This window comes from Silurus aristotelis (assembly GCF_946808225.1).
Source record: "Silurus aristotelis genome assembly, chromosome: 27".
NCBI lineage: Eukaryota > Metazoa > Chordata > Actinopteri > Siluriformes > Siluridae > Silurus > Silurus aristotelis.
The window spans coordinates 7,291,247-7,316,393 of NC_139600.1; the positions used below are offsets into that span (position 1 = coordinate 7,291,247).

Sequence of the window (25,147 nt, forward strand, 5' to 3'; positions counted from 1 at the left end):
AATGTGTCTGTGGTGCTCTTCCATGGCATGAAACCACACTGTTGCTTACAGATGGTCACCTGTTCTCTTAGCCAGGCTTCCACTACTCTTTCCCATAACTTTGTGACTGATCAACTTTATTCTCCTGTAGTTACTGCAGGTCTGCACATCTCCCTTATTCTTAAAGCACACTCCTTCTCCATTCCTCAGGTATCTTCTCACCTTCCAACCTGGTTGGAACTCCACTGCCATCTCTCCTAAACATCTCCATGCTTCTACCTGTATGTCATCTGGTCCGACCCACTTTCCACTTTTCATCCTCTTGATCACTGCTCTTACTTCCTCTTTACTAATCCTATCCACTTACTGCTTCACCATCTCCACACCATCCAACCTTCTTTTGCTTTCATTTTCCTTGTTCATAAGCTGCTCAAAATACTCCCTCCATCTTCTCAACACACTCCTTACTAGTCAACACATTTCCATCCCCACCTTTATTGGTCTAACTTGCAGCACATTCTTCCCAGCTCGGTCCCTCTGCCTGTCCAATCACTACAAATCCTTTTCCACCATTTTATTCTTATTTTAGGCCTCACTCTTCTCCTCTTCTTTTTTACCACTAAAATCATCCTACAGACCACCATCCGATGCTGTCTAGCTACACTGTCCCCTGCCAACACCTTCACAGTCTCCAATCTCCTTCAGGTTGCATCTTATACATAGAACATAGTCCACCTGTTAGCACCTCCCTCCACTCCTATACGTCACCCTATGATCCTCCTTATTCTTAAAGTAAGAATAATATTTTTCCATCCTTTTGGAAAAATCTACCACCATCTGCCCTTCCACATTACTCTCCTTAAGGCCATACCTCCTCATCACCTCTGTTCCCTTCACCTACATGCCCATTTAAATCTGCCCTAATCACCAATCTTTCATTCCTAGGTATACCTTCTACCACTTCATTTAACTCCCTCCAGAATTTTTCCTTCTACTCCATCTCACAACCCACTGACATTTATCATCACCCCTTTAACTTTCAGCTTCATGTTCATCACCCAATCATTAACTCTTATCTCCACTACAGTACACTCTTACTAAACTCTTCCCTCAGAATCACCCCTACACCATTTCTCTTTCCATCCACACCATAATAGAACAGTTTAAACCCACCTCCAATGTTCCTGGCCTTACTCCGTTTCCACTTGGTCTCTTAAACACACAACATATCTACCTTTCTCCTCTCCATCATATCAGCTATCTCTCCCTTTACCAGTCATAGTACCAACATTTAAAGTACCAACCCTAACCTCCACTTTCCTACACTACTCCTTTTCCTGCTATCTCTGTAGACGTCTTCCTCCTTTCCTTCTCCTCCTTCGGCCGAGTCTATTTATTATTGATAAATGATGTTGCGGGGTACAGTCATGGCGATCAGAAGCAAACTGTAGTCCTGAGTCAGTGTAGCAGACTGTTGACATTAACAACAGTCCAAATCCATCCTCACAGCTACCATTCTTACTCCGTAATTTCATGGAACCCCAGGGCGTTGATGGGAAATCGTCCCCAGCTGCACAGAGTGGCCTCTAATTGAAGAGAAATCTACTTATAAAAGACTTGACTAAATAAATATATTTTCAGCCTCGACTTGAACACTGAGACTGTGTCTGAGTCCCAAACACTAATGGTAAGAATGCTCCATAACTGTGGGGCTTTATAAGAGAAAGATCTGCCAACTGCTGTATTCTTCATTAATTGAAGTACCAACAAATAGCCTGCACCTTTTGATCTAAGTAGGCATGGAGGATCATATTGGTACAGAAATCAATGCGAGATTTAATTGGGAGCAGTGTAGAATAATTAAAACAGGGGTGATGTGGTCATATTTTCTAGATCTAGTAAGGACCCTTGCTGCTGCATTCTGAACTAAATGAAGCTTATTTATGCACTTACTCCAACACCCAGAGAGTAAAGTGTTTTTTTCTGCATACTGTAACATCATGTTTCTATATTTTTAAGGTGGAATATGGATCCTGTTAATATTATTCATGTGAGCCTCAAAGGAAAGACTCGGGTCAATAATCACACCAAGGTCTTTGACTGCTATACACACTGAGACAAAAACACCATGCGGAGATGCTACGTAATTGAAAAGTTCTAGTAAAAGTATTTCCGTCTTATCTGAGTTGAGCAGATGGAAGTTATCAAGCATCCACTCTCTAATGACCTTTACATACTCCTCAACATTATTAAACTGATCTCTCTTTATCTGGCTTTGCTGAAATATACAGCTGTGTGTCATCAGCATAGCAATGGAAGCAATACCATGTTTATCTATAATTTCAACCAGAGGCAGCAAATATAAAGAGAAAAGCAGTGGGCCTAAGACAGATCCTTGCAGAACTCCAAACTACCTCAGAGAGTGTGGAGAACTCACCATTTACATTAACAAACTGATAGCAAACAGTCAAATAAGACCTTTAAGAGCTTTTTAGTCTAGCAAGCAGGATAGTATGCTCAATTGTTTCAAAAGCTGCACTAAGGTCGAGCAAAACAAGTAAAGAGACACTGATCAGAGGCCAATAACAGGTCATTTACCACCTTAACTAGCGCCGTCTTTGTGCTATGATGAGGCCTAAATCCTGACTGATACATTTTAAAAATGTTATTCCTAAGTAGCTGTGAGCATAACTGCTGTGCCACAGCCTTTTCTAAAATCTGGCAGATAAAGGGGAGGTTTCATATTGGCCTGTAGTTGGACAGCTGACAAGGGTCAGGTTTCTTAATTAGGGGGTTGATATCTGCCAGTTTGAAGGATTTAAGTACATAACCAGTGCTAATGGAAGTATTTATAAATTTTAAAACAGGTTTAATTACATCTGGAATTAACTGTTTGAAAAAACTTGTAGGCGAGGGATTAAGAATGCAGGTTGATTTTGGTGAAATAAATTAAATGTCATTCTTCTTCTTTTAGGAGCACAAATAGAATATGAGAGTTTCTAAATTACAGGAATAAATTTTTTGGTGTAAAAAAAAATACACAATGTTGTGTTGAGTTAATGAATAATGCTTCACATTTCTTTTATTAATTTTTTTTATATACAGTATAAAAAGTAGGAGGAACCGAGGAAGCAATATAAGTGTTGGTTATTAATTTTTGTTACATTCTATATTTTTGCTTGTGCAGGCAAAACACATGTACTACATGTAGGACCAAAGTCCAGGAATGAATACTGTAAAGAACATAGTTTATGTTCATTTCAATAAAATCTTTTCTATATCCAACCAAAAATCTCAACTGTAAACTGCACAAGTTATTCATCACAAATGAATCAGTTGCCCGAAACATTTCGCTTGCTCCAAATCTTTTTTTTTTTTTTTTTTGTAAACCGTAAAAATGATAATGCAAATGGATAAATAATCACATTTATGAAAGTCACACCCACACACACGCACACAGAAAAGCAGCTCTGTTTCACCAAAAGAAGGATCCGGCATTTCATGCACATAATAGTAAATAAAATAACATTTTCTAAGTTGTTTTTGCTCGCCCATGTTTTTCCTTCGCCTGCTCCAGAGGTCAACGGCGTGAATAACCACCTGAGCAGAAAACAAAGCAGGGTAAAATAAATGATTTCCAGTTCCATGAATCATTTTGCTATATTTTTGCTATGTCTCTTGTGGTATCTGTACACCAGCAGACAGCAGAAGTGTAAAATTGTGTGTACCTGTGTGTGTCTCTGTGAATGAGGTAGGGAATAACCCTTCTCTGCCATTCAGTCTTCCATGACTCCATTCCTCATCGATGTGTTCTATCACTTCGATCACGTCACCTCTCAGGAATGACAGATCCCCGTCCGTCTGCACCGTGAAGTCATACAGAGCCTTGACACGCTCCACTCCACACGCCTATACACATATAAAACGTGTTCAATCCATTAGTTAGGACCCCTTCCTTTATCAACTACAACAGTAATAATAATAATAATAATAATAATAATAATAAAACACCTGAGTATGTGGCGAAGCTGCAGCCTGCGTGTTGTTTGAAGCAGCCATCCCTAAAAAAATCATTTTAATTTGACTAAAATGTATGATTTATGTTTATATAATAATAGTCATATATGAATATTAGTTAATATTACATAATATTAGTCAATAGTCAGTGTAATATATCTGGACTACTGTCAATATCTGGTATAGTATATTTTCTTTATATCTATAAAGTACAAATATAAAAGTAGAAACTATCAAGTATAAAAATATTTTTTATATGCTATTTCTATTCACATGTACATTCTTCAGTATTGGACAGTCATAAAAAGCATTTCACTGCATGTTGTACTCTGTATGAATATGTATGTAACAAATACAATTTTATTTGATTGAATGTAAAATGAAAAACACTCTGACATAAAGCACAGACCCTTAAGACTACTTTCACAAACAGTAAATAAATGTTAAATAAAATTAAACAACACTTTCTGACCAATCACAATCCAGAATTGCACATCAACATTTCCGTGCATTCGGAAAGTATTCACAGCGCTTCACTTCTTTCACATTTTTATATGTTACAACCTCATTCCAAAATGGATTAACTTCATTATTTTCCTCAGAATTCTACAAACAATATCCCATAATAACAATGTGAAAGAGGTTTGTTTGAAATCTTTGCAAATGTATTAAAAATAAAAGAAGGAAAAAAAATAAAAATCACGTACATAAGTATTGACAGCATTTGCTCAATATTTTGTTAAAGCACATTTGGCACCAATAACAGCCTCAAGTCTTTAAATTTGAGGGTCCAAGCTTGGCACACCTACTTTTGGACAGTTTCTCCCATTCTTCTTTGCGAAAACCTCCCAAGCTCCATCAGGTTGGATGTGGAGCGGCGATGCTGAGGGTCGTTGTCCTGTTGAAAGATTACCCGTCCCCCATTCTGAGGTCCAGAGCGCAGGTTTTATCAAGGATGTTTCTCTACATTTCTGCATTCATCTTTCCCTCAATCCTGACTAGTCACCCAGTTCCATCTGCTGAACTCTGCCTGGTTTCCTTCAGAAATGATGCTTAGCATTCAGACCAAAGAGTTCAATCTTTGTTTCATCAGAATAGAGAATTTTGTTTCTCATGGTCTGAATGTTCTTCAGTTACTTTCACTCCAGGTGGGCTGTCATTTGCCTTTTACTAAGGAGTGCTTCTGTCTGGAAGGTTCTCTTCTCTATACATAAACATGCTGGAGCTCTTTCAGAGTGACCATCGGGTTCTTGATCACTTCCGGGTCTAAGGCCCCTCTCTCCTGATTGCTCAGTTTGAAAGGACGGCCCGCTCTAGAAAGAGTCTTGGTGGTACCAAACTGCTTCTCTTTTACAGAAGTAGTTTGTATGAAGGCCACTGTGCTCATTGGGGCCTTCAATGCTGCAGAAACCTTTCTGTATCCTTCCACAGATCTGTGCCTTGATACAATCCTGTCTCTGAGGTCTACAGACAATTCCTTGGACTTCATGGCTTGGTTTGTGCTCTGACATGCACTGTTAACTGTGGGACCTCATATAGACAGGTGTGTGCTTTTCCAAATCATGTCCAATCAACTGAATTTACCACAGGAGCACTCCAATCAAGTTGTAGAAACATCACAAGGATGATCAGGGAAACGATGCACATGAGCTCAATTTTAAGTGTCATGGCAAAGTCTGTGAATACTTACAGGATGTACATGATGGTTTTCAGGTTTTTTTTTAAATACATTTGCAAAGATTTTAAACAAACCTTCTTTCACGTTGCCCTTATGGGGTATTGTTTGTAGAAATGTAAGAAAAATAATGAATTTAATCCATTTTGGAATGAGCCTGTATCAAAAAACTTAAAAAAAAAATTGAAGTGCTGTGAATACTGTTGTATAGTACTCCTAAAAAAAAAAAATATTGTATACTGTAACCCACAAATGTTGACCTTCAATGCTGAAGAGCTCTTATATCTACAATTCGTGACTAGTATACCCTACTTATAATTCACATATTTACATTTTACTTCTGGACTTTATTAGTTACACTTACTTATATTCAGGATTGAACCTTGTATTTTTACCTTTGATTAACAATTTCTGATGATATTTTACAATATTTTAGATACCGTACTTTTTTATAGTGGATTAAAAAAAGGATTGTGTTCATACATTTGATGTATTTGTATATTTCCCACCTGTACATTCCCAATAAACATATCTTTTTAATAAAAAAGTGATATAAAACTGTAAAAAGTGTTACCAGGCAGAGGAATCCTGTTCTGTTTTTTTGCAGGTGAAGGTGGAAGATCCTCTGTTATATCCACAAAGTTAAGCGGGAAAATTCCAACATGGCTGCCTATCTGGCCTCGAGCCCATTCCTCTCCCAGGTACTCCAGGAGTTGGATCACTTGACCTTCGGTAAATGAGAGCTCATCGCTGTGCTCGCCATCGAAGTCGAACCTCGCCACACACCGCGGGCCGCTACACACTGAGTCACTGAGATCCAGTTCAAATGTGTTTAGCTGAAGCAAACCATCACTCAATTGCTACTCTATGAATTTTCAGAAAAACAGTTTTCTGGCACTCTACAGAGGAACAGTGTCACATGTCCTTACTCTGAAATATCCATTTCGATTTCTTTTCTAAGGATAACAGAAGGCCATCTTACCTGACTTTCTGAGGCGTAGCAGGCACAGGTCTAGGTGAAGACACAGGTACATGTGCAGCTGCAGGCTGTCTGGGCTGCTCATAAACAGAGATTTTCAATCATTTACAGTTTTTCATCACTGCTTTTCCCTGCATGCTCGTCTGCTTCAACCCTTACCAGTGTTTTGACGTAGTTAATGGGAAAGAAGCCTGTAAGTCCTCTGGATGTTCCCAAGTACCACTCACTGTCTAGCTGCTCTACGTTATTAATGATGTCACCAGCTTTCAGCCCGAGTTCTCCAGGACCCTCTAATGGAAATAAGACAAAATCGAGGTGGTAGCTCAGGTTAAGGTTGGAAAGTTGTGAGTACACCAAGCTGCCACTGCTGGGCCCTTGAGTAAGGCCCTTAACCCTTAAACTGCTCAGTTGTATAAATTAAATAATTCGGCCAAATTACCCAAATGTAAACTTTAGCTTTTAGTGATGAAGAGCATGATAAGGAACATTCTTAGATCAGGCCTGAGTAATGCGGAATTCTACATAAAATACAATACAAAACAAAAAAACATCTATTTGAGATTCACCTGGCGTGAAGTCATAAAGTGCTTGAACCTGCAGAATGCCGTTTTCTGCTGAACTGGCGAACGTCTGACGTGAAGCGCTCTCCTGCAGAGAAAAGAGAGTGTTCTTTACTCTTATTAAACACTTGAATTTGACTAAAAACATCTGTGTGTCTCTACACCCTTTAGTTGCTCAAAAGACTTTTATTACTTTTAACTATTATTTGTGGCACATGTCTGAGAAATCCATTATTTAGATAACTAACCCCAAAAACGACCTTCTTGAATCTCCACAAACAGTAAGATGTAAGATGATTAGAAATGAGAGGAAACGGCAGTGAATATGAGCTGTAGGGGTCTACATGTGGGGAAATGATCAAACTACTTTTTATAAACTTTCTTTCCTTCTTTCTTCAATTTCAAATTTCATTTGTCTAATTTAGTATTATTTCATTTTTCTTTCATTTCTGTTCTGTTATTGCTCAGTATACCCCCCTTCTTTATCTTCTCTCTTTTTTTTTTTTACTTTCTTTCATTCACCAGTTTTATTCGAAGTCATCTTTTTTCTACTTGATTTGCCCCCTCCCCCTGTTTTTCTTTGTTTCCTCTTTCTTTCTCCATTATTTTATTCACCATCTTTCTTTCTATTTCATATTTAATTTTTCTATCTTTGCATTTTTTTATTTGTTTTTTTTCTCATTTGCTGTTCTTTTATTACTCAGTATATCTCCCTTATTTGTCTTCTTTCTCCTTCTTTCTTCATTTTTTCATACACCAATTTTTCTCGCCATATTTCTTGTGTTGCCTTCTCTTTTCCCCCACCCATGTTTTTATGTCTCCTTTTTTCATTCTTCCTTTCACCATTTTCTATCTATCTCTCTATATCTCTTCCCACCTTTCCAAGAAGGATGAACAAGAACGTTATATAAACACTGATATTAATCCCCAGTCATGTGTTTAGGTTTGGTCTGAGGTATCGGTTACCTGTGGCCCTTGATTAGGGTCATGGTGAGAGTAGTTAGACAGCGGTGTGATGACCTTCATGTAAGATGTCTGCACTGTTCCTTTCACGTCTCCTACTTGGCACTCAAACGTTCGGCTGTTTGTTTGGTTTAGCAGAACCAGCACTTCATTTTTCTACAAATAAAAAGAAGAAAGTTCACAATGCTCCAAATGCTGGTGGGACCGGAAGAGCACAAAGTACAGGAAGTTAAAAATAATATTGTTTATGATAATAATAATACTGCTTTTAATATCTAAAGAGATGTCAAAAAAAGTCATATTTGGTGTCAGATGTTAACATATTCCAGCAAATAATAGATAATAATAATGATTATTATTATAATTTTCTTTAATTATTGTTTATTTATTATTATAGTTTTTTTAACCCAAAAAAACCCTCTGTTTTGTCTTTTCCAAACTGTTACCACAAATGGACAAAAGTATTGGGACACTTGACTTCTATCTGGTTCTTCTCCAAACTGTTACAACAAAGTTGGAGGGACACAGTTGTATAGGATGTCATTACATTTTCCCTTCACTTGAACTAGGAGACCCAAACCTGTTCCAGCATGATAATGCCAGCTCCATGAAGATGTGCTTTACATGGGTTGAAGTGGAAGATCTATTATAGAGCTCTGAACCTCAATCCTATTGAACACCTTTTGGATAAATGTGAACGCTGACTGCACCCCAGGCCTCCTCACTTTACCTACATCAGTATCTGACTTTACTAACACCCTTGTGGATTAAAGTGCACAAATCACAAGTACACTCCAAAATCTAGATGTTCAGGTGTCCACAAACCTTTGTGCATATAGTTTATTATTAGTTATTCAGTAAACTACGAACATATAAAACGTGGTAACGTTATGAGCACACTTGGACACATCCAAAATTTTTTTTAGGTTTCTTTGCCTTAGCTCTGGTTACTGCAATTTAAAGATGGAGCCTTAAAACTGCTCATTTAGATGTTCAGAAAATTAACATAACATCTTATAAATTTTGTCTAAAGCTGTTTTAATGTTATAAAAAATATAATGATAAAAAAAAAATATTTTAGTGACTTTGTGGAATAACTGTGTCAGTGGTGAACACATTATTTTTCAATAAATTGTTCCTGAGGTTTCTTTCTGGTAGTACCTGAAAGGAGAGCTCTCCAGTGTGCATGCCATTGTAGTCGTACTCGGCAATGCCGTGAGGGATTTCCAACTACATTAAAAAATTATATAAAAAAAACAAAGATTGAGTGAAGGAGTTATGTTAGCTTGTGTATATTTAAAGCTTAGATTGTTACAACCACAATTGTAATAAAGTTGAAATGTTGTGTAGAATGTAAATAAAAACAGAGGGCAATGATTTGCAAATCTCAAAAATTCATTTTGTATGCACAATGAAACAAAAACAAAAAAACCCATTAAATGTTTAAACTGAGAATGTATAAAATGTTAATGAAAAAATAAGTTAAATTAGAATTTGATGGCTGCAGCACATCGCAAAAAACTTTGGACAGGACATTTTTACCACTGTGGAGCATCACGTCTTCTGTCTGTATACATCTGGGACGTGAGAAGACTAGTTGCTGAAGTTTTGTGAGAGAAATGTTGGCCCATATGTGTTTAATACAGTATTCTATCTGCTCAACAGTTCTGGGTGTCCTTTGTTGTATTTTTTGTTTCATGATTTGCCAAATGTTTTCAAATAGTGAAAGGTCTAGATGGCAGGCAGGCCAGTTCAGACTCTTCTTCTACAAAGTCATACTATTGAAATACATGCAGTATGCAGTTAGCATAGTCTTGCTTAAATAAGGACTTCCCTAAAAAAAGATGTTTTCTGGACAGAAGCATTTGTTACTCTGAAACCTGTAGATATCATTCAGCATTGGTGGAGCCTTTTCAAATGAGTAAACTGCTCATTTCTCAGGCAATATCAAACTTCCACATCATTAGAGATTCAGCTTTTTGCACTGAACGATGATAACAATCCAGATTGTACCTCTTCTCTTTAGCACGGAGGATGTGGAGTCCATGGTTTTCAATAAGAAATGTACATTTCTATTTGTTATAACACAGAACAGTTTTTTAATTTGCGTCATTACATTTTGAATCAGCTTTGGTCAAGAGAGAATGGTGACCTTTCAAAATCATTTCACATGCCTTCTTCTTTTCATGATAGAGATTTAACCTGCATTTGTGGATGACATGGCAAACTGTATTCACAGGCTATGATCTCTAGAGATGGTAATGAGCCCAGTGCAGTGATTTCTATTACACGATTATGACTGTTTTAAATGCAGTTCTGCCTGAGGGAATGAAGATAATAGCCATCCAATATTGATTTTTATACCCTTGTCCCTTGAGATTTTTTTGTTGAACATTATTCTGAAATTGTTCCAGAATTTGTAGACACAGTTTTTCACATATTGGTGAAGCTCTGCCCGTCTTTAGTTATGTAAGACTCTGCCTCTCCAAGATACACTATTTATTCCTGAACATTCAGTTCGGAGTAGTGACTATGTGAAGACAACACTCTGGGACAAATATTATTGTAATATTAATAATTATTGTTGGAAGTGAAGTTTTATCCATGTTGTCTTATCGCTCTGTAGTTAATCTTCCAATAAAGTTTAAATTCAATTAGAATTCAATTATGTGTCCAGCATGCATGTCCTAATGAATGAGCTTTTACAATAGACACGAACTCAATAACATAAACCTGTGATGTGAATAAACGATGCTGCTGTTATAGAAAATGAATCAACACCCTCTAAAGAATCAGAATGGTGAATCCCATCCCACCCTGAACACAAACATTTTTCTGTGAATTATGATTTTTGTTGTTACTCACTGTGTATTTGTTGTAAAGGGAATGTCCAGGATTAGGTCTGGGAGGAAGCACGGGCGCTTTTTTCGATGGGTTACGCCTCAGTTTGTTGGAGTTTTGTGACTGCTGAGTAGAGTTTCTCTGGACGCTCTCTCTTCGTGGCAGAGGAGGACGTCCTGGGACAGGTTTGGCAGAAGGTGTTCGATTGGGCACCACTTTACCCCCACCAGGGCTGATATAGTTGAACATCAAAAACATTGGTTAATTTACTCAACAAATACAACTAGAAAATAAGAAAAGTATGCTGGTTAAAAATCTACACACCGTGGAGGAAGAACAGGATCGCGCACACAATTGAACGAGTCCTGAATCACAGAGAAACATTTAGGTAGTACAGGTAATGCTTTGGAATCCCAAATCGTTAATATATGTGGTGGTATCCATAGGTTTTGAGACTAGTTTTGTAACACGCCAGCAGATGGCAGCACAAGGCTGCATGCACAGTCACAGAGAGCACCGACCTCCATAAGTCAGTATGCTAAAAAACATCATCTTGTGTATATTGGGAGCTGTGCAACTGGTGTCGTTCTGACCACGTGCGTTACCACGACTGCTATTCTGAGCACGTGCGCACCATGTCACTAAGCTCTCCTCACACGTGAGTTTCTCGCCGGAAACATGATCTCACTTACAGTACACACCCACCCTAATCGCCAGATTTGGCTCCTGCGGACTTTGCTCTTTTCCCAAAAATGAAGGTCACCATTTTGACACCGTTGCGGAGATCCAGCGCGAATCGCAGAAGGTGTTTGACACGCTTCAACACGCTTCGAAAAGAAGAATTTCAGGCCACATTAAGGAGAGGCAGGGACGCTGGACGTGCTGTATTGCTGTGCAAGGGGACTATTTTAAAGTTGATATTGTGTAAATGTAGATAAACTTTTCTTACTTTCTTGTAAACAAAGCCAGTCTCGAAACTTTTTGATACCACCCCGTACACCATGTACTGATCCAGTATACACACACACACTCAAAATCATACCTTGTATTTGATGAAAGGTGGAGGGCCTTCTAAAGCTCTTTGAACGGGAAATGCAGGAGAGAACCAGTCAGATTCCTCCTGTTCCTCTGAAGAACATGTGACATAGTTCACACTCAAAATGATTACACCATTACTGCATTACAACACTGCTAACATTATCTGCATGCTAGTTTGTGTTAAGTTGGGTTAGGTGACGGTGTAATGAAGTAATAACACTACAAACTGTACAAATTATACTCACGTTTGCTGGGAACTTTGATGATGGTCGGTTTGCGAGTTACTGCACTGGTGAAAGCTGCTGCGCGAGCCACATTCGAGAAACCTGCCATGAAAAAAGAACATTCCGGAAACAGAGATTCAAGTTATACAGTTTTCTTACCTTACTTTACTTACTTACGTACGTACTTACGTACGTACTTACGTACGTACGTATAAAATCCATCCAGCATTTTTTTTTATTTCATTGTATTTTTTCTTTCATTAATTTCATTATCCAATTTTTTTCTTTATTTGTTGGCATATATCTTTCATATTTTTCTTTCATTCTTTATTCAGTCTTTCATTTCCTATTTTGTCCATCCACTAATTGTTTTTTGTTTATCTCTATATATATTTTTTTTTCTACATTACAGGATCAATCCAGCATTACATTTTTTTTTGTTTCCTTTATTTTATTTTTGCTTACATTAATTTATTATTATTATTTTTTATTATTTTTATTAATATTAATTTTTCTACATTTGTTGCGTTCTATCTTTCTCCTTTTTCCTTCCTTGCTTGCGTGCAGGGTGTTTTCTGTGCAGCTCAGGATGAAAGCATGACTTACTAACAGGAGCGTCTACGTATTCGTTCTCCTTGGTGCTGCTGTGGTTGCTTGTGTTCTGAGGGCCGTTATTTGCAGGACGTGGAGAAAATGGAGGAGTGCTAAATCCAGCATCCTCTTCATTGGAGTTTATATTTCTGCCTCTGCGCAGAGAGGGACGAGACGGCAGCTGAGGAGGAGGTTTAATCAGAGGTTTAAACTGATCGATAGAGTTTAGTGAGGGTTTTTTGGGCATTTGTGGTCTCAGCGCTGGAGGTGGAAACACTGGAGTGCTGTTTGTACTGATAACCTCCTCATATTGATTCCATGGATAAGTCTGTGTGTTTGTGACGACTTCTGTGGTGTTTCTGATGGAGAATCTTGGAGTGACAGAGGGTTTCGGTGCCACAGCTGGCCGTGTGGTGTTCCGAGGTTGTGGGAACGGGATGCCATTTTCATCAGTTGTCATCTGTTTCTCAAATTCCTGGATCTTAGCCTGAATGTTACGCTCGCTGCTAAGGGTGGCCATGAGCAGTCATAGAATAAGAGCCTTTGACTGGACAGAAAGTCTTTGAGAAACTGATAGCGAAAGGCGTAGATGACGATGAAAGCAGATGGTTGACTAGATGGTCACTACTTAGTTGAGGTGAATCCTGATTGGCTGCTTGGTGGAGTTTGTGATATAGTGACACTCTCAGAGGCTTTCTCTGTCAACTCTGAAATAAGAAAACAGTAATATAATTATTTCTTCATCTAATTCTAAAGACAGTGATTATTAACAGTGTTCTTTCTTTCTTTTTTTTCCTCCTTTGTTTTTTCTTGTGCCTTTATTTTAAGTAATCCATGCATTCCTTCCTGTCTTTATCCATTTTATGCTAACTGATTTCAGATTAAACAGCCCTTACTTATGGCTACTGATGTTAAAATTTAGTTTCTTTAGCAGTTACTGGCATGTAGGAAACATTTCCACCTATTGAAACTTTACTTGCCCTCCAGATTTGCTGAGTTCTGACGTGTGGATTTTTTTGTCTTTTTAACTTAAAAGAAATTAAAAGAAAAAGGGACACTACAATAATAAAACTCATTGGTGGACAGTAATGAAGTAAATGTAATATGTTACTGTACCCAAGTAGCTTTTTGGTGTATCTGTACTTTACTGAAGTGTTTCTATATGGGGGAATTTTTTTCTATTTGACTTCACTACATTTCAAATTCACATATCTTAATTTTAACTCAACTACATTTTGTTATTTATGAGTGGATTAAAACTGAACTGGTCAAACACACAACAATCCACCAATCAGAGTAGATTGTGCATTTTGTTTTGAACTTGTTTTGATTGCCACTTGGTGGCATCTACTTATCACCAACATACAGTTCATCATCAGTTCAACAGCAAGCAGAACATTTTGAAAGGAATAAATGATAAAGAATCTCGAATTGAACTCGCCACAACACCTTACCTTGTTCTTGTTTGTGTGATTTTTTTAAGTAGTTGAAAAGAAGGTTTTGGGCTCATGATAATTGTAATAGATATCAAACAGTGTTTGACTCATTAATATCCTTCTATTAATAGACAATTGTGCTGAGAGTAACAGAGTCTTTTCACAAAAACTGAGATGAATGAGCAACAGACTTGTGACAAAAATGATAGAAACATTATAGCCATAATAAATCGTAGTATTTTGGCTACTTAAGTACATTTGAAGGCAAATACTTTTGTACCTTTCTCGAGTGAAAGCACTTTTACTGGAGTCATATTTTATTTTATATATGCAAAATATTTTATCTTTATATATTGTATCTCCAACTCAAGTACATGGTTTGTGTAGTTCGTCAATCACTGCTAATACTTTTTTATACCAGAATAATATTATAAAAATGTAACTATCAGTATATTAATGTCACACTACCTCATTTGATGACTAAACTCCTCCTTTCCTGACCATCATTGCAGAAGATGGATGAGTTGCAAATCTCCCTGATAATCAGGAAATCACGTAAGTAGTTATTAAAATGCAAATACAGCAAATACACTGGTTAACTCTGAATGCCTGAAATAAAGCAAAAATAAGGAACCTAATCATGCAGTTTTTACTTCACTCTGTACAGTCTGTATTATTCTAAATAATTATATATAATTGTAATTCACAGCATTTTCTAGTTTTTATATATACTGTGTGTATGTATATATATATATATATATATATATATATATATATATATATATATATACATACATACACACACACATACACACTGTATATATATAATATGTAAACTAGATAATGCTGTGTTACAAATATTACATAATACAGTATATTAAATATGTACATTGTATGTAGGACAGTGCCAAAGATAGTACACAATGTATATACATATTTTATTTTAAACATAGCATTGTAAACATCCTACTGTTCTTATGATGCAAATATAATACAGTATATTGCAAATTTGTCACTGTCCTACATACAATGTACATGTAATATTTGTAACTTAAGAACAGTAGGCTGTTTACAATGCTATGTTTAAAATGTAATGCAAAATGTACATAAAAATGGAATGTATTTGTAATGTAGAATGTAGATATATATATATATATAACCTGATATACAGCAATAAAAGAAAAGCAACATAAAAAACAAACAAGAAATTTAACATCTTAGTTTAATTAAGCGAGTTATTTAGGTTTAAGTAATCTAAGGTATTTAGCGGAGTGTGGTCCAAAAAACCTTAAAATTAAATTTTTTTCCATATTCATTTCATGTAAATATATTGAAATAGATATAAAATATTAAGAAGGGCGGCGACGACTTCTTTCGGCTGCTCCCATTAGGGGTCGCCACAGCAGATCATCCATCTCCATACCCCCCTGTCCTCTACATCTGCCTCTTTCACACCAACCACCTGCATGTCTTCCCTCACCACATCCATAAACCAAAATATTAAGAAGGACTAATAGTGTTAAATGCTACTGATACTGCTATTCATTTACTGTGAATTTGAGGGGTTTTTATACCTCTATTAAATTTTTCTAAAATAAGTTCACACACACACACACACACACACACTATTTTCTATATTGTTATTAAGCTAATTAAAAAGCTTTGCCTTGGGTATGAATGATCTGATTTATCTGTCTGCAAAAACAGCCACAAAACCTGTTATATCACTGCACATATGTGGTACACATTTAGCACACACACTAAGAAAAGAATGTTGAATGGCACATATTTACAACTTAACCTCACAAACATCCCAGCAATTCTTAGTGTTTTCTGTATGAATATGCTAATCATGTAGTGGTGATCATTAACAGGTACATCTGGTTTAAAGGATTAGGATCATACTGAAGAAATAAATGAGAGATTTATCATTCATAATAAACAGTAAAGAAGAAGCATTACTATCTAATAATTATGTACACATACATGTACTGTACTATTTATATATGTAAGTTTTGCTTTACGATATGTTGCTTAATATAAGATGTGATTTCTTTTTTTTTTGCATGTTTGTCACACTTTAATGTTTCAGATCATCAAACTAATTAAAATATTAGTAAAAGATAACAAGTGAACAGAACATGCAGTTTTTAAATGAGGGCTTTTATTATTGAGGGAAAACAAAATCCAAAACTTCATGGCCCTGTGTGAAAAAGTGTTAAAACTGTGTTTTATCACACCTGAGTTAAATTTCTCTAGCCACACCCAGGTCTGATTACTGCCACACCTGTTCACGATCAAGAAATCAGCTTAAATAGGACCTGCCTAACAAAGTGAAGTAGACTAAAAGATCCTCAAAATCTAGATGTCATGCCAAGAGCCAAAGAAATTCAGAAACAAATGAGAAAAAAAGGAAGCGAGATCTCTCAGTCTGGAAAAGGTTCTAAAGACATTTCTAAAGCTTTGGGACTCCACAGTGAGAGCCATTATTCACAAATGGGAAAAACATGGAACAGTGGAGAACCTTCCCAGGAGTGGCCGGCCAACTAAAATTACCCCAAGAGCACAGCGACGACTCATCCAAGAGGTCACAATAGACCCCACAACAACATCCAAAAAACTGCAGGCCTCACTTGCCTCAGTTAAGGTCAGTGTTCATGACTCCACCATAAGAAACCGACTGGGCAAAAATGGTCTGCATGGCAGAGTTCCAAGACCAAAACCGCTGCTGAGCAAAAAGAACATAAAGGCTCGTCTCAGTTTTGCCAGAAAACATCTTGATGATCCCCAAGACTTTTGAGAAAATACTCTGTGGACTGACGAGACAAAAGTTGAACCTTTTGGAAGGTGTGTGTCCCATTACATCTGAAGTAAAAATAACACCGCATTTCAGAAAAAGATCATACCAACAGTAAAATATGGTGGTGGTAGTGTGATGGTCTGGGGCTGTTCTGCTGCTTCAGGACCTGAAAGTCCTGACTTGAATCCTACTGAGATGCTGTGGCATGACTTTAAAAAGGTGTTTCATGCCCGAAAACACTCCATTGTGGCTGAATAACAACAATTCTGTGTAGATGAGTGGACCAAAATTCTCCTACAGCACTGTAACAGACTCATTGCAAATGCTTGTTGCTGCTAAGGGTGGGCGAACCAGTTATTAGGTTTGGGGGCCAAAAACTTTCACACAGGGGCATGTAGTTTTAGATTTTGTTTTCCCTCAATAATAAAAACCTTCATTTAAAAACTGCATATTGTGTTCACTTGTGTTATCTTTTACTAATGTTTAAATTAGTTTGATGATCTGAAACATTAAAGTGTGAAAAACATGCTAAAAAATAAGAAATCAGGGGACAAACACTTTTTTTCACATCACTGTAGGTGAGGTGAGGTGGTCTGGGGTGCAGTTAGTTTTCTAATTCATCCCTATCAGTTTACACATTTAAACCATATCTTCATGAACAGGTGCACAGGGGCATTGTCAAGCTGGAACATGTTTTGGTCTCCAAGTTCCGATGAAGGGAAAATTTCATGCTAACGCAGCCAAAAACGTCCTATACAATTGTATAACTCCAACTTTGTGCTAACAAATTGAGAAAGAATCACATATGGCTAAAAAAGGCAAATACTTTTGTGTCTATATATGAGGCCAGAGCAAAAATGACTTTGCAGTTTTTGTTTGTTTAGTCAATTCATACCTTCTTATTATAGTCGGCTAGTTTTCAAAATGAGCTGAAGCTACATTCGCTATTAGTTTGCAGAAGACACACACTCTCTCACACTTTTACTCTCCTTTTTTTTACACATACACAACATGAATGGACAGTTTGTTCTTTGAAAAATTTTATTCACTCGTTTTTCCACTTTTTGTGCCAGTTTTGGCTTTATTTGGTGTGAGACTAAAGCAAAGCTTAGCATAACGCCCATTTTATGCCTCATAAATTAACACAAATTATCCACAATTATCAATCTTATTATTCTTATTATTAATCTGATTATAAGACTTCCTGTATTTTATAAAACAAACTCCTTCACAGTATATCTGAATGCATAAGCATTATGCAGGTGGCCATCTTGGAATACCTCATTTCAAACAGGGTGATACTTTACATAGTATCATAAGCACGTTTGTGCCTATGCTTTCCTTAGCATTTATATCTGGAATTGCATTTGGGTACAATACAATGTATACCTGACGACAAGCTATTCTCACAGTGCTTGAATGTCAGTGTGTGATTCCTCTGGGTTCTCCAGTTTCGTCCTTCCTTTCAAAAACATAGATAATTGGCTGTACTTAAATGCTCAGTTGTGTAAATGTGTGTGTGATGGCCTGTGATGGACCAGAGTACATTAGAGGGAGTAGACACTGTTGCATTCCTGGGATCCAAACTTAACCAGAATAAATATAATATCCCAGCCAAAATAGATAAAGGTGCAGCAGGATAATGTATGTAAATAAATATATAGAAAACAGGCTTTAGATGACGATGTGGTAGAGAGATCATTTTACACGTGAAGGTCTCCTGACTACACACCTGTCATTAGGTTTCTTTTACTATTCTGAAGCAGTGAAGTTTATTTAATGCTAAATGAAATTGATTTGTCGCCTAATATGAGCAGTAAGAAACATTACCTTGTATAGCCGATATTATAAGAGAAATAAATTATCAGAGAAAAAACAAATCAGATAATCCTACCTTAATATCTGAAAACACCAGCTTTCAATAATCATATTCCACTATGAGTGTGTGTATGTGTGAGTTTGTCTGTGAGCGTGTGGGAGAGTCAAATTCAAGAGTGGATCGACTGGAATGCTGCTAATCAGGAAATACAGCTCTCAAACACACACACACACACACACACACACACACACACACCTCACTACTAAAGCTAATGGCATGCTGTGTGTTTACACAAGAAAATGCTATATGACTGGTTCACTGAGACACTTTCATCATACTGGGTGTGTGTGTGTGTTTGTGTGTGTGTGTGTGTGTGTGTGTGTGTGTGTGTGTGTGTGTGTGTGTGTGTGAATATGCACCTGCATTTCAAGTTTTGCCAGAGCAGCAAGTAAAACAGACAAAAGACAAAAAAAACTTTACAATTTATCTATGAATAATTGTGATTAATGTGTGATGCTTTTTTTTTTTTTTTTTTTTTGGAAAGTGAGTGTGTATGGTATGTGGAGGTCACACACCCAAAGACAAACAAACACAAATGCTGATAGATAGAAAGAGAGAGAGAGCGAAACACGTGTTTGTATGCATATACACACACACGCACACACACGCACACATATATATGAGAGAGAGAGACGTGTGTGTGTGTATGTATGTAATATATATATATATATATATATACACATATATGTGTGTATACATATACATATATATACACACACACACACACACACACATATACAAACAAACATACATACACACACACGTATACACACACGCACATGCACACGCACACATATATAATGTGTGCTAAAGGCCAGGATTAACTTCACTTTCCATAACACCATTACAGCTTAATTCGGCACCTTTACCCCTAAATTGTGTCATGGGTTCATAAATTCCTTCATAATTGAAATTCTAAAATAATTTGCACAATTAATACACACATCCCAAAACCCTGGCAACACAGCAAACATTATTTAGTTTGTGTATTCACTAAACTAATACATTTTGCTAGTTTAGTTTTGATATTTTTTATTCTAGCGAATGTTGCTAACAGTAGAGAGTGCTGTTTATAGCTATTGGTTAAGCGTTGTACAGAGAGTTTGTGTAAATCGTGACACACTGGTCACAAACAGCTTTGTCGAGTTGTGAGCATCTCAAACAAACTTGTTCATGCGGTTTCCGACTCACTGAGGTGTGTGTGTGTGTGTGTGTGTGTGTGTGTGTGTGTGTGTGTGTGTGTGTGTGTGTGTGTCCATCAGAGTGTCACCGATTAAGTAATCAGGTATGTTAGGACTGGTTTCAGACAAGCCCAGCCAATTCTCATATTATAGGAGACAATTTATTTACAATTGGGGTAAATCAGACACACAGGGTCACACCATGATGCTAAACTGGTACATTTACATTAATGGAATTTGGGAGACACCCTTATTGAAATGGCAAATTAAATTGCCATGATCCTATTTAGAAAAGAAAGAAAATAAAGATGTTTTATACATGTCGCATGTACTTTACAGCACAGTGATGTTAGGAAGCTGGGGTCCTAGGGGAGGGTCAGAATTGATACAGCACCCCTGGAGCACTGAGGGTAAGGGGCCTTGCTCAGGGGCTCAGAGAGTGGCAGTTTGCAAATACCAGGGCTTGTATCCCTGACCTAAACAGTAACTCAAAACCTTAACCACTAAGACCACTCCTCTGCCTAAATACCTCAACTCAGCAGGTGAGGGTTAAGGGCCTTGGTCCAGGAGTGCAGTGGCAGCTTGGTGGTGCTGGGCTTTGAACAGAGAACCTTCTGATCAGAAGTCCAACATCTTAATCACTGAGCTACCACTCCACACTGGAAGGCATATGCTTCTGTTTACCACATGATGTGTGGTAATAGTTAGAACGCAATGATAGCACACTTTTCTCATCCATGCTGAAAATCTTCCGGCTCTTCTCTTATCTCAATGTTCCTCCTGATTCCTGCTGTTAGAACTCTAGCGTTTGTGTGTGTGTTCGTGTCATTTTTAACTTATTTCTTCATAATAATTACAGTCAAAATAAAATTTATATTAGGTTGCAGCAGCTTGTCATTCACTAAATGTACATTTTTTAAAAATATCTTTATCTTAATAACAGGGCACAGATTCAAATAAGGAGTTGTGTGTAAATTGTGTGTAACTCAAACTAGGACCTTTCCTCATCATTTTGATTGAGACGAGTTAATCAAAACATTTAATCTCACCTTATCAGCAATAAGAGCCATTGGATAGAATGTGAAGGGATCAATCCAACTCTTTTACAAAACTCGTGAATATACTTTTTTTGTTCATAGTTGTGAAGTTGCCAGTTAATTCAGAAAAATCTGCTTATAGGTCCTGTCCAGAGCATTATAAGCATGCACATGTCTAACAGAAAGCTCAATACAACTCGTACAATGAGGGAGATTTGTTTGGTTTTATGATCCTACCCATGTCTAATGAAAACTTGCCCCATGCTGTAAAGAGCTGTATTTTCTCAAACTAATTGTTTAGCCTATTGTTGATCATGTAGTACTGTAGAAGGTGGTAGTTAAATGGTTACGGCACTGAACCTTTAATCGGAAAGTCACAAGATCAAATCAGAGCACCACCAAACTGCCACTTCTGGGCCTTTGAGAAAAGACTTTAACCTTTACCTGCTCATTTGTAAGTTACTCTGGAAAAGGGCATCTACCAAAGGCTGTAAATGTACTGTATGCATTTCAGTTAAGAAACTCAAACTCGTGTGTGTGTGTGTCTCCTGACTTATACTATTAAAACTTCAATTAGCTATTTTTAAGGAAATCATATTTCAGATGCTCCCATTAGGGGTCGCCACAGCGGATCATCAGTCTCCACACTAGTCTGTCCTCTACATCTGCCGGTTTTAAAACAACTACCTGCATGTCTTCTCTTACTACCTCCATTAACCTCCTTCTTGGTCTTCCTCTTTTTTTCTACTTCCTGGCGGCTCTATCCTCAGCATTCTCCTACCGATATACCCCATGTCCCTCCTCTGTTCACATCCAAACCATCTATCACGCTTTATCTCCCTCACCTTGTCTTCAAAACGTCCTACATTTGCTGTCCCTCTAATAAACTCATTTCTATCTTCGTCACTCCCAATGAAAACCTTAACATCTTCAGCTCTGCTACCTCCAGCTCCACCTCCTGTCTTTAACTCAATGCCACTGTCTCTAAACCATACAACATCTCAGGTCTCACCACAGTCCTATAAACTTTCCCTTTCACTCTCACAGATACTCTTCTGTCAGGTTCATAAACGGGTCTCCAACCCGGGTTGCTGGAGCGAGTGGCAGACACTCTAGCAACAAGTTTGAGAATGGAGAACCAAAACTGGCAGAGTGGGTTTATCAATAATAAAACAATAGTAATCATATTGAAAATAATAATTATCAAAACAACAAAGAAATGCACATGAACAGGAAAACTCTGGAAGACAGGCAAATCCAGGTGACTCGAGAAGACAGGAGACTCGAAAAAGACTCAAGAAATCAAACACCCATAAATAGCAAGACACTCACCAAAGAGACAACAAACAAACCCACACAGAGCCAGATTCAAATACTAAGACAAATATAATCAGCCAATAAGAACCAACGTAAAAGGGGTAGCTTAAATTCACAAAACAAACTAGGAGCAGGTGGGAGACATTAAACAGTTAGGGGCTAGGGAGTAGGAAATAAGGAGTAGGGTATTCCCAGGGCCCAGTGGCGGCATCTGGTGGCCAAAGCAAAAACAAACAATCCAAAATGTGCAGACCCTGACACCTTTCTATCACAAATCACTCCTGCCACTCTTTTTTCACCCACTCCACCCTGCCTGCACTCTTTTCTTTACTTCTCGTACACACTCTCCATTACTTTGGAAAGTTAATAGAAATACTTAAGTAATTTATTTTCGATTGTAGTAATCCTTCTTATCCAGCAGATGGCGCAGTATCTACACTATATCTCACACTACACTCAAACTACAACAAACAAACAAACCAACAAACTAAATGCTCATTTGCGAAAAAGAAAAAAGATAAATGAAGAAATACAACAAATATAACCAAATTATTTCTTCTTCTTTTTTCGGCTTCTCCGTTAGGGGTTGCCACAGCGGATCATCCTTCTCCATTCCCTCCTGTCCTGTACATCTGGCTCAAACACCCCAACCAACTGCATGTCTTCCCTCATCACATCCATAAAACTCCTCTTTGGCCTTTCTCTTTTCCTCCCCACTGGTGGCTCCATCCTTAGCATCCTCCTACCGATATACCCCATGTCCCTCCTCTGCACATGTCCGAAATATCTCAATACCGCCTCCCTCACCTTGTCTCCAAAACTTCCTACATGTGCTGTCCCTCTAATAAACTCATTTCTATCTTCGTCACTCCCAATGAAAACCTTAACATCTTCAGCTCTGCTACCTCCAGCTCCACCTCCTGTCTTTAACTCAATGCCACTGTCTCTAAACCATACAACATCTCAGGTCTCACCACAGTCCTATAAACTTTCCCTTTTACTCTTGAAGATACCCTTCTGTCAGGTTCATGAGCGGGTCTCCAACCCGGGTTGCTGGAGCGAGTGGCAGACACTCTAACAACAAGCTTGAGAATGGAGAACCAAAACTGGCAGAGTGGGTTTATCAATAATTAAACAATAGTAATCATATTGAAAATAATAATTATCAAAACAACAAAGAAATGCACATGAACAGGAAAACTCTGGAAGACAGGCAAATTCAGGAGACTCGAGAAGCTCCACCTCCTGTCTTTAACTCAATGCCACTGTCTCTAAACCATACAACATCGCAGGTCTCACCACAGTCCTATAAACTTTCCCTTTCACTCTCACAGATACTCTTCTATCACAAATCACTCCTGCTATTACTCTTCTTCACCCACTCCACCCTGCCTGCACTCTTTTCTTCACTTCTCTAACACACTTTCCATTACTTTACACTGCTGACCCCCAGGTACCTGAACTCCTCCACCTTCTCCACCTCTTCTCCCTGCAACCACACCACTCCACTGCCCTCCCTCTTATTCACACACACATACTCTGTCTTACTCCTACTGACTTTTATTCCCCTTTTCTCCAGCGCATATCTTCACCTCTCCAGGCTCTTCTCAACCTGCTCTCACCACAAAAAACAATATAATCTGCAAACATTATAGTCCACGGAGACTCCTCTCTGACTTCGTCCGTCAACCTGTCCATCACCACTGCAAACAGAAAAAAAAGGGTTTAGAGCCGATCTTTGATGCAATTCAACCTCCACCACCTTAATCCAGTCTGTCATTCTTACTGCACACTTCACTGCTATCACACTGTTCTCATACATGTCCTGCACCACCCTCACATACTTCTCTGACACACCAGACTTCCTCATACAATACCACAACTCCTCTCTAAGCACCCTGCAGTACACTTTCTCCAAATCCACAAACACAATGGAACTCTTTCTGAACTTCTCTATACTTCTACATTAACATTCTCAAAGCAATGAATGCATCTGTGGTGCTCTTCCTCGGCATTAAACCATACTGTTGCTCACAGATGGTCACCTCTTCTCTCAGCCTGGCTTCCACTACTCTTTCTCATAACTTCATGGTGTGACTGCTCAACTTTATTTCTCTGTAAATACTGCAGGTCTGCACATTTCCCTTATTCTTAAAGATCAGTACCAGCACACTCCTTCTCCATTCCTCAGGCATCCTCTCACCTTCCAGAATTGTGTTGAACTATCTCTCCACTGCCACCTCTCCTAAATATCTCCATGCTTCTACCGGTATGTCATCGGGTCCAACCGACTTTTCACTCTTCATCCTCTTAATTGCTGCTCTCACTTCCTCTTTACTAATGCTATCCACTTCCTTCTTTACCATCTCCACATCATCCACCCTCTCTCTCTCTCTCTCTTTAGGTGTTGAATACTTGTCGCATGTAATTGACAGCACAGTGAAAATGTTTCTTCACATATCTGAGTAACATTAAAAAAGCTGTTAGGCAGCTGGAGTCAGAGCGGAGGTTTAGCCATGATACAGTACCTTGGAGCACAAAGGATTAAGGGCCTTGTTCAAGGGCCCCAAGAGAGGCAGCTTGGTGATACCAGGGCTTGAACCACCAACTTCCAGTCAGTAACCCAGAGC

At 37.9% G+C, this 25,147-nt stretch overlaps 2 protein-coding genes across 6 annotated transcripts in view; both read right to left on the bottom strand.

Moving 5' to 3' along the window:
- The window catches only part of LOC310721180 (craniofacial development protein 2-like), a 437,392-nt gene that overhangs the window by 15,623 nt on the left and 396,622 nt on the right, over positions 1-25,147 (bottom strand). The window lies entirely within an intron of this gene.
- On the bottom strand, positions 3,031-22,590 carry sh3d19 (SH3 domain containing 19). Of its 4 annotated transcripts, none has more exons than XM_083532541.1 (16): positions 22,533-22,590; positions 14,772-14,839; positions 12,883-13,574; positions 12,298-12,378; positions 12,057-12,142; positions 11,339-11,379; positions 11,039-11,246; positions 9,335-9,403; positions 8,177-8,329; positions 7,217-7,298; positions 6,810-6,940; positions 6,654-6,727; positions 6,246-6,481; positions 3,991-4,040; positions 3,708-3,888; positions 3,031-3,579 (listed from the first exon to the last, which is right to left on the bottom strand). In XM_083532541.1, the coding sequence occupies exons 3-16, from the start codon at positions 13,385-13,387 to the stop codon at positions 3,560-3,562; spliced, it is 1,917 nt and encodes a 638-aa protein (XP_083388667.1). In that variant the 5' UTR covers positions 13,388-13,574; positions 14,772-14,839; positions 22,533-22,590; the 3' UTR covers positions 3,031-3,559. The 4 variants fall into 4 exon arrangements, with proteins under 4 accessions (XP_083388667.1, XP_083388666.1, XP_083388669.1 ...); XM_083532540.1 differs by lacking the exon at positions 22,533-22,590 and adding an exon at positions 18,998-19,226; XM_083532543.1 differs by lacking the exon at positions 14,772-14,839.

What these genes read in the sequence shown, in the direction of transcription:
- sh3d19 (XM_083532543.1), bottom strand. Translation starts at nt 13,387, where the DNA reads ATGGCCACCCTTAGCAGCGAGCGTAACATTCAGGCTAAGATCCAGGAA. An exon ending in GCTACGCCTCAGAAAGTCAG is followed by an intron (nt 6,482 to 6,653) that starts GTAAGATGGCCT and finishes ACTGGATCTCAG; the next exon opens with TGACTCAGTGTGTAGCGGCC. An exon ending in ATTCACAGAGACACACACAG is followed by an intron (nt 3,580 to 3,707) that starts GTACACACAATT and finishes TTTTCTGCTCAG; the next exon opens with GTGGTTATTCACGCCGTTGA.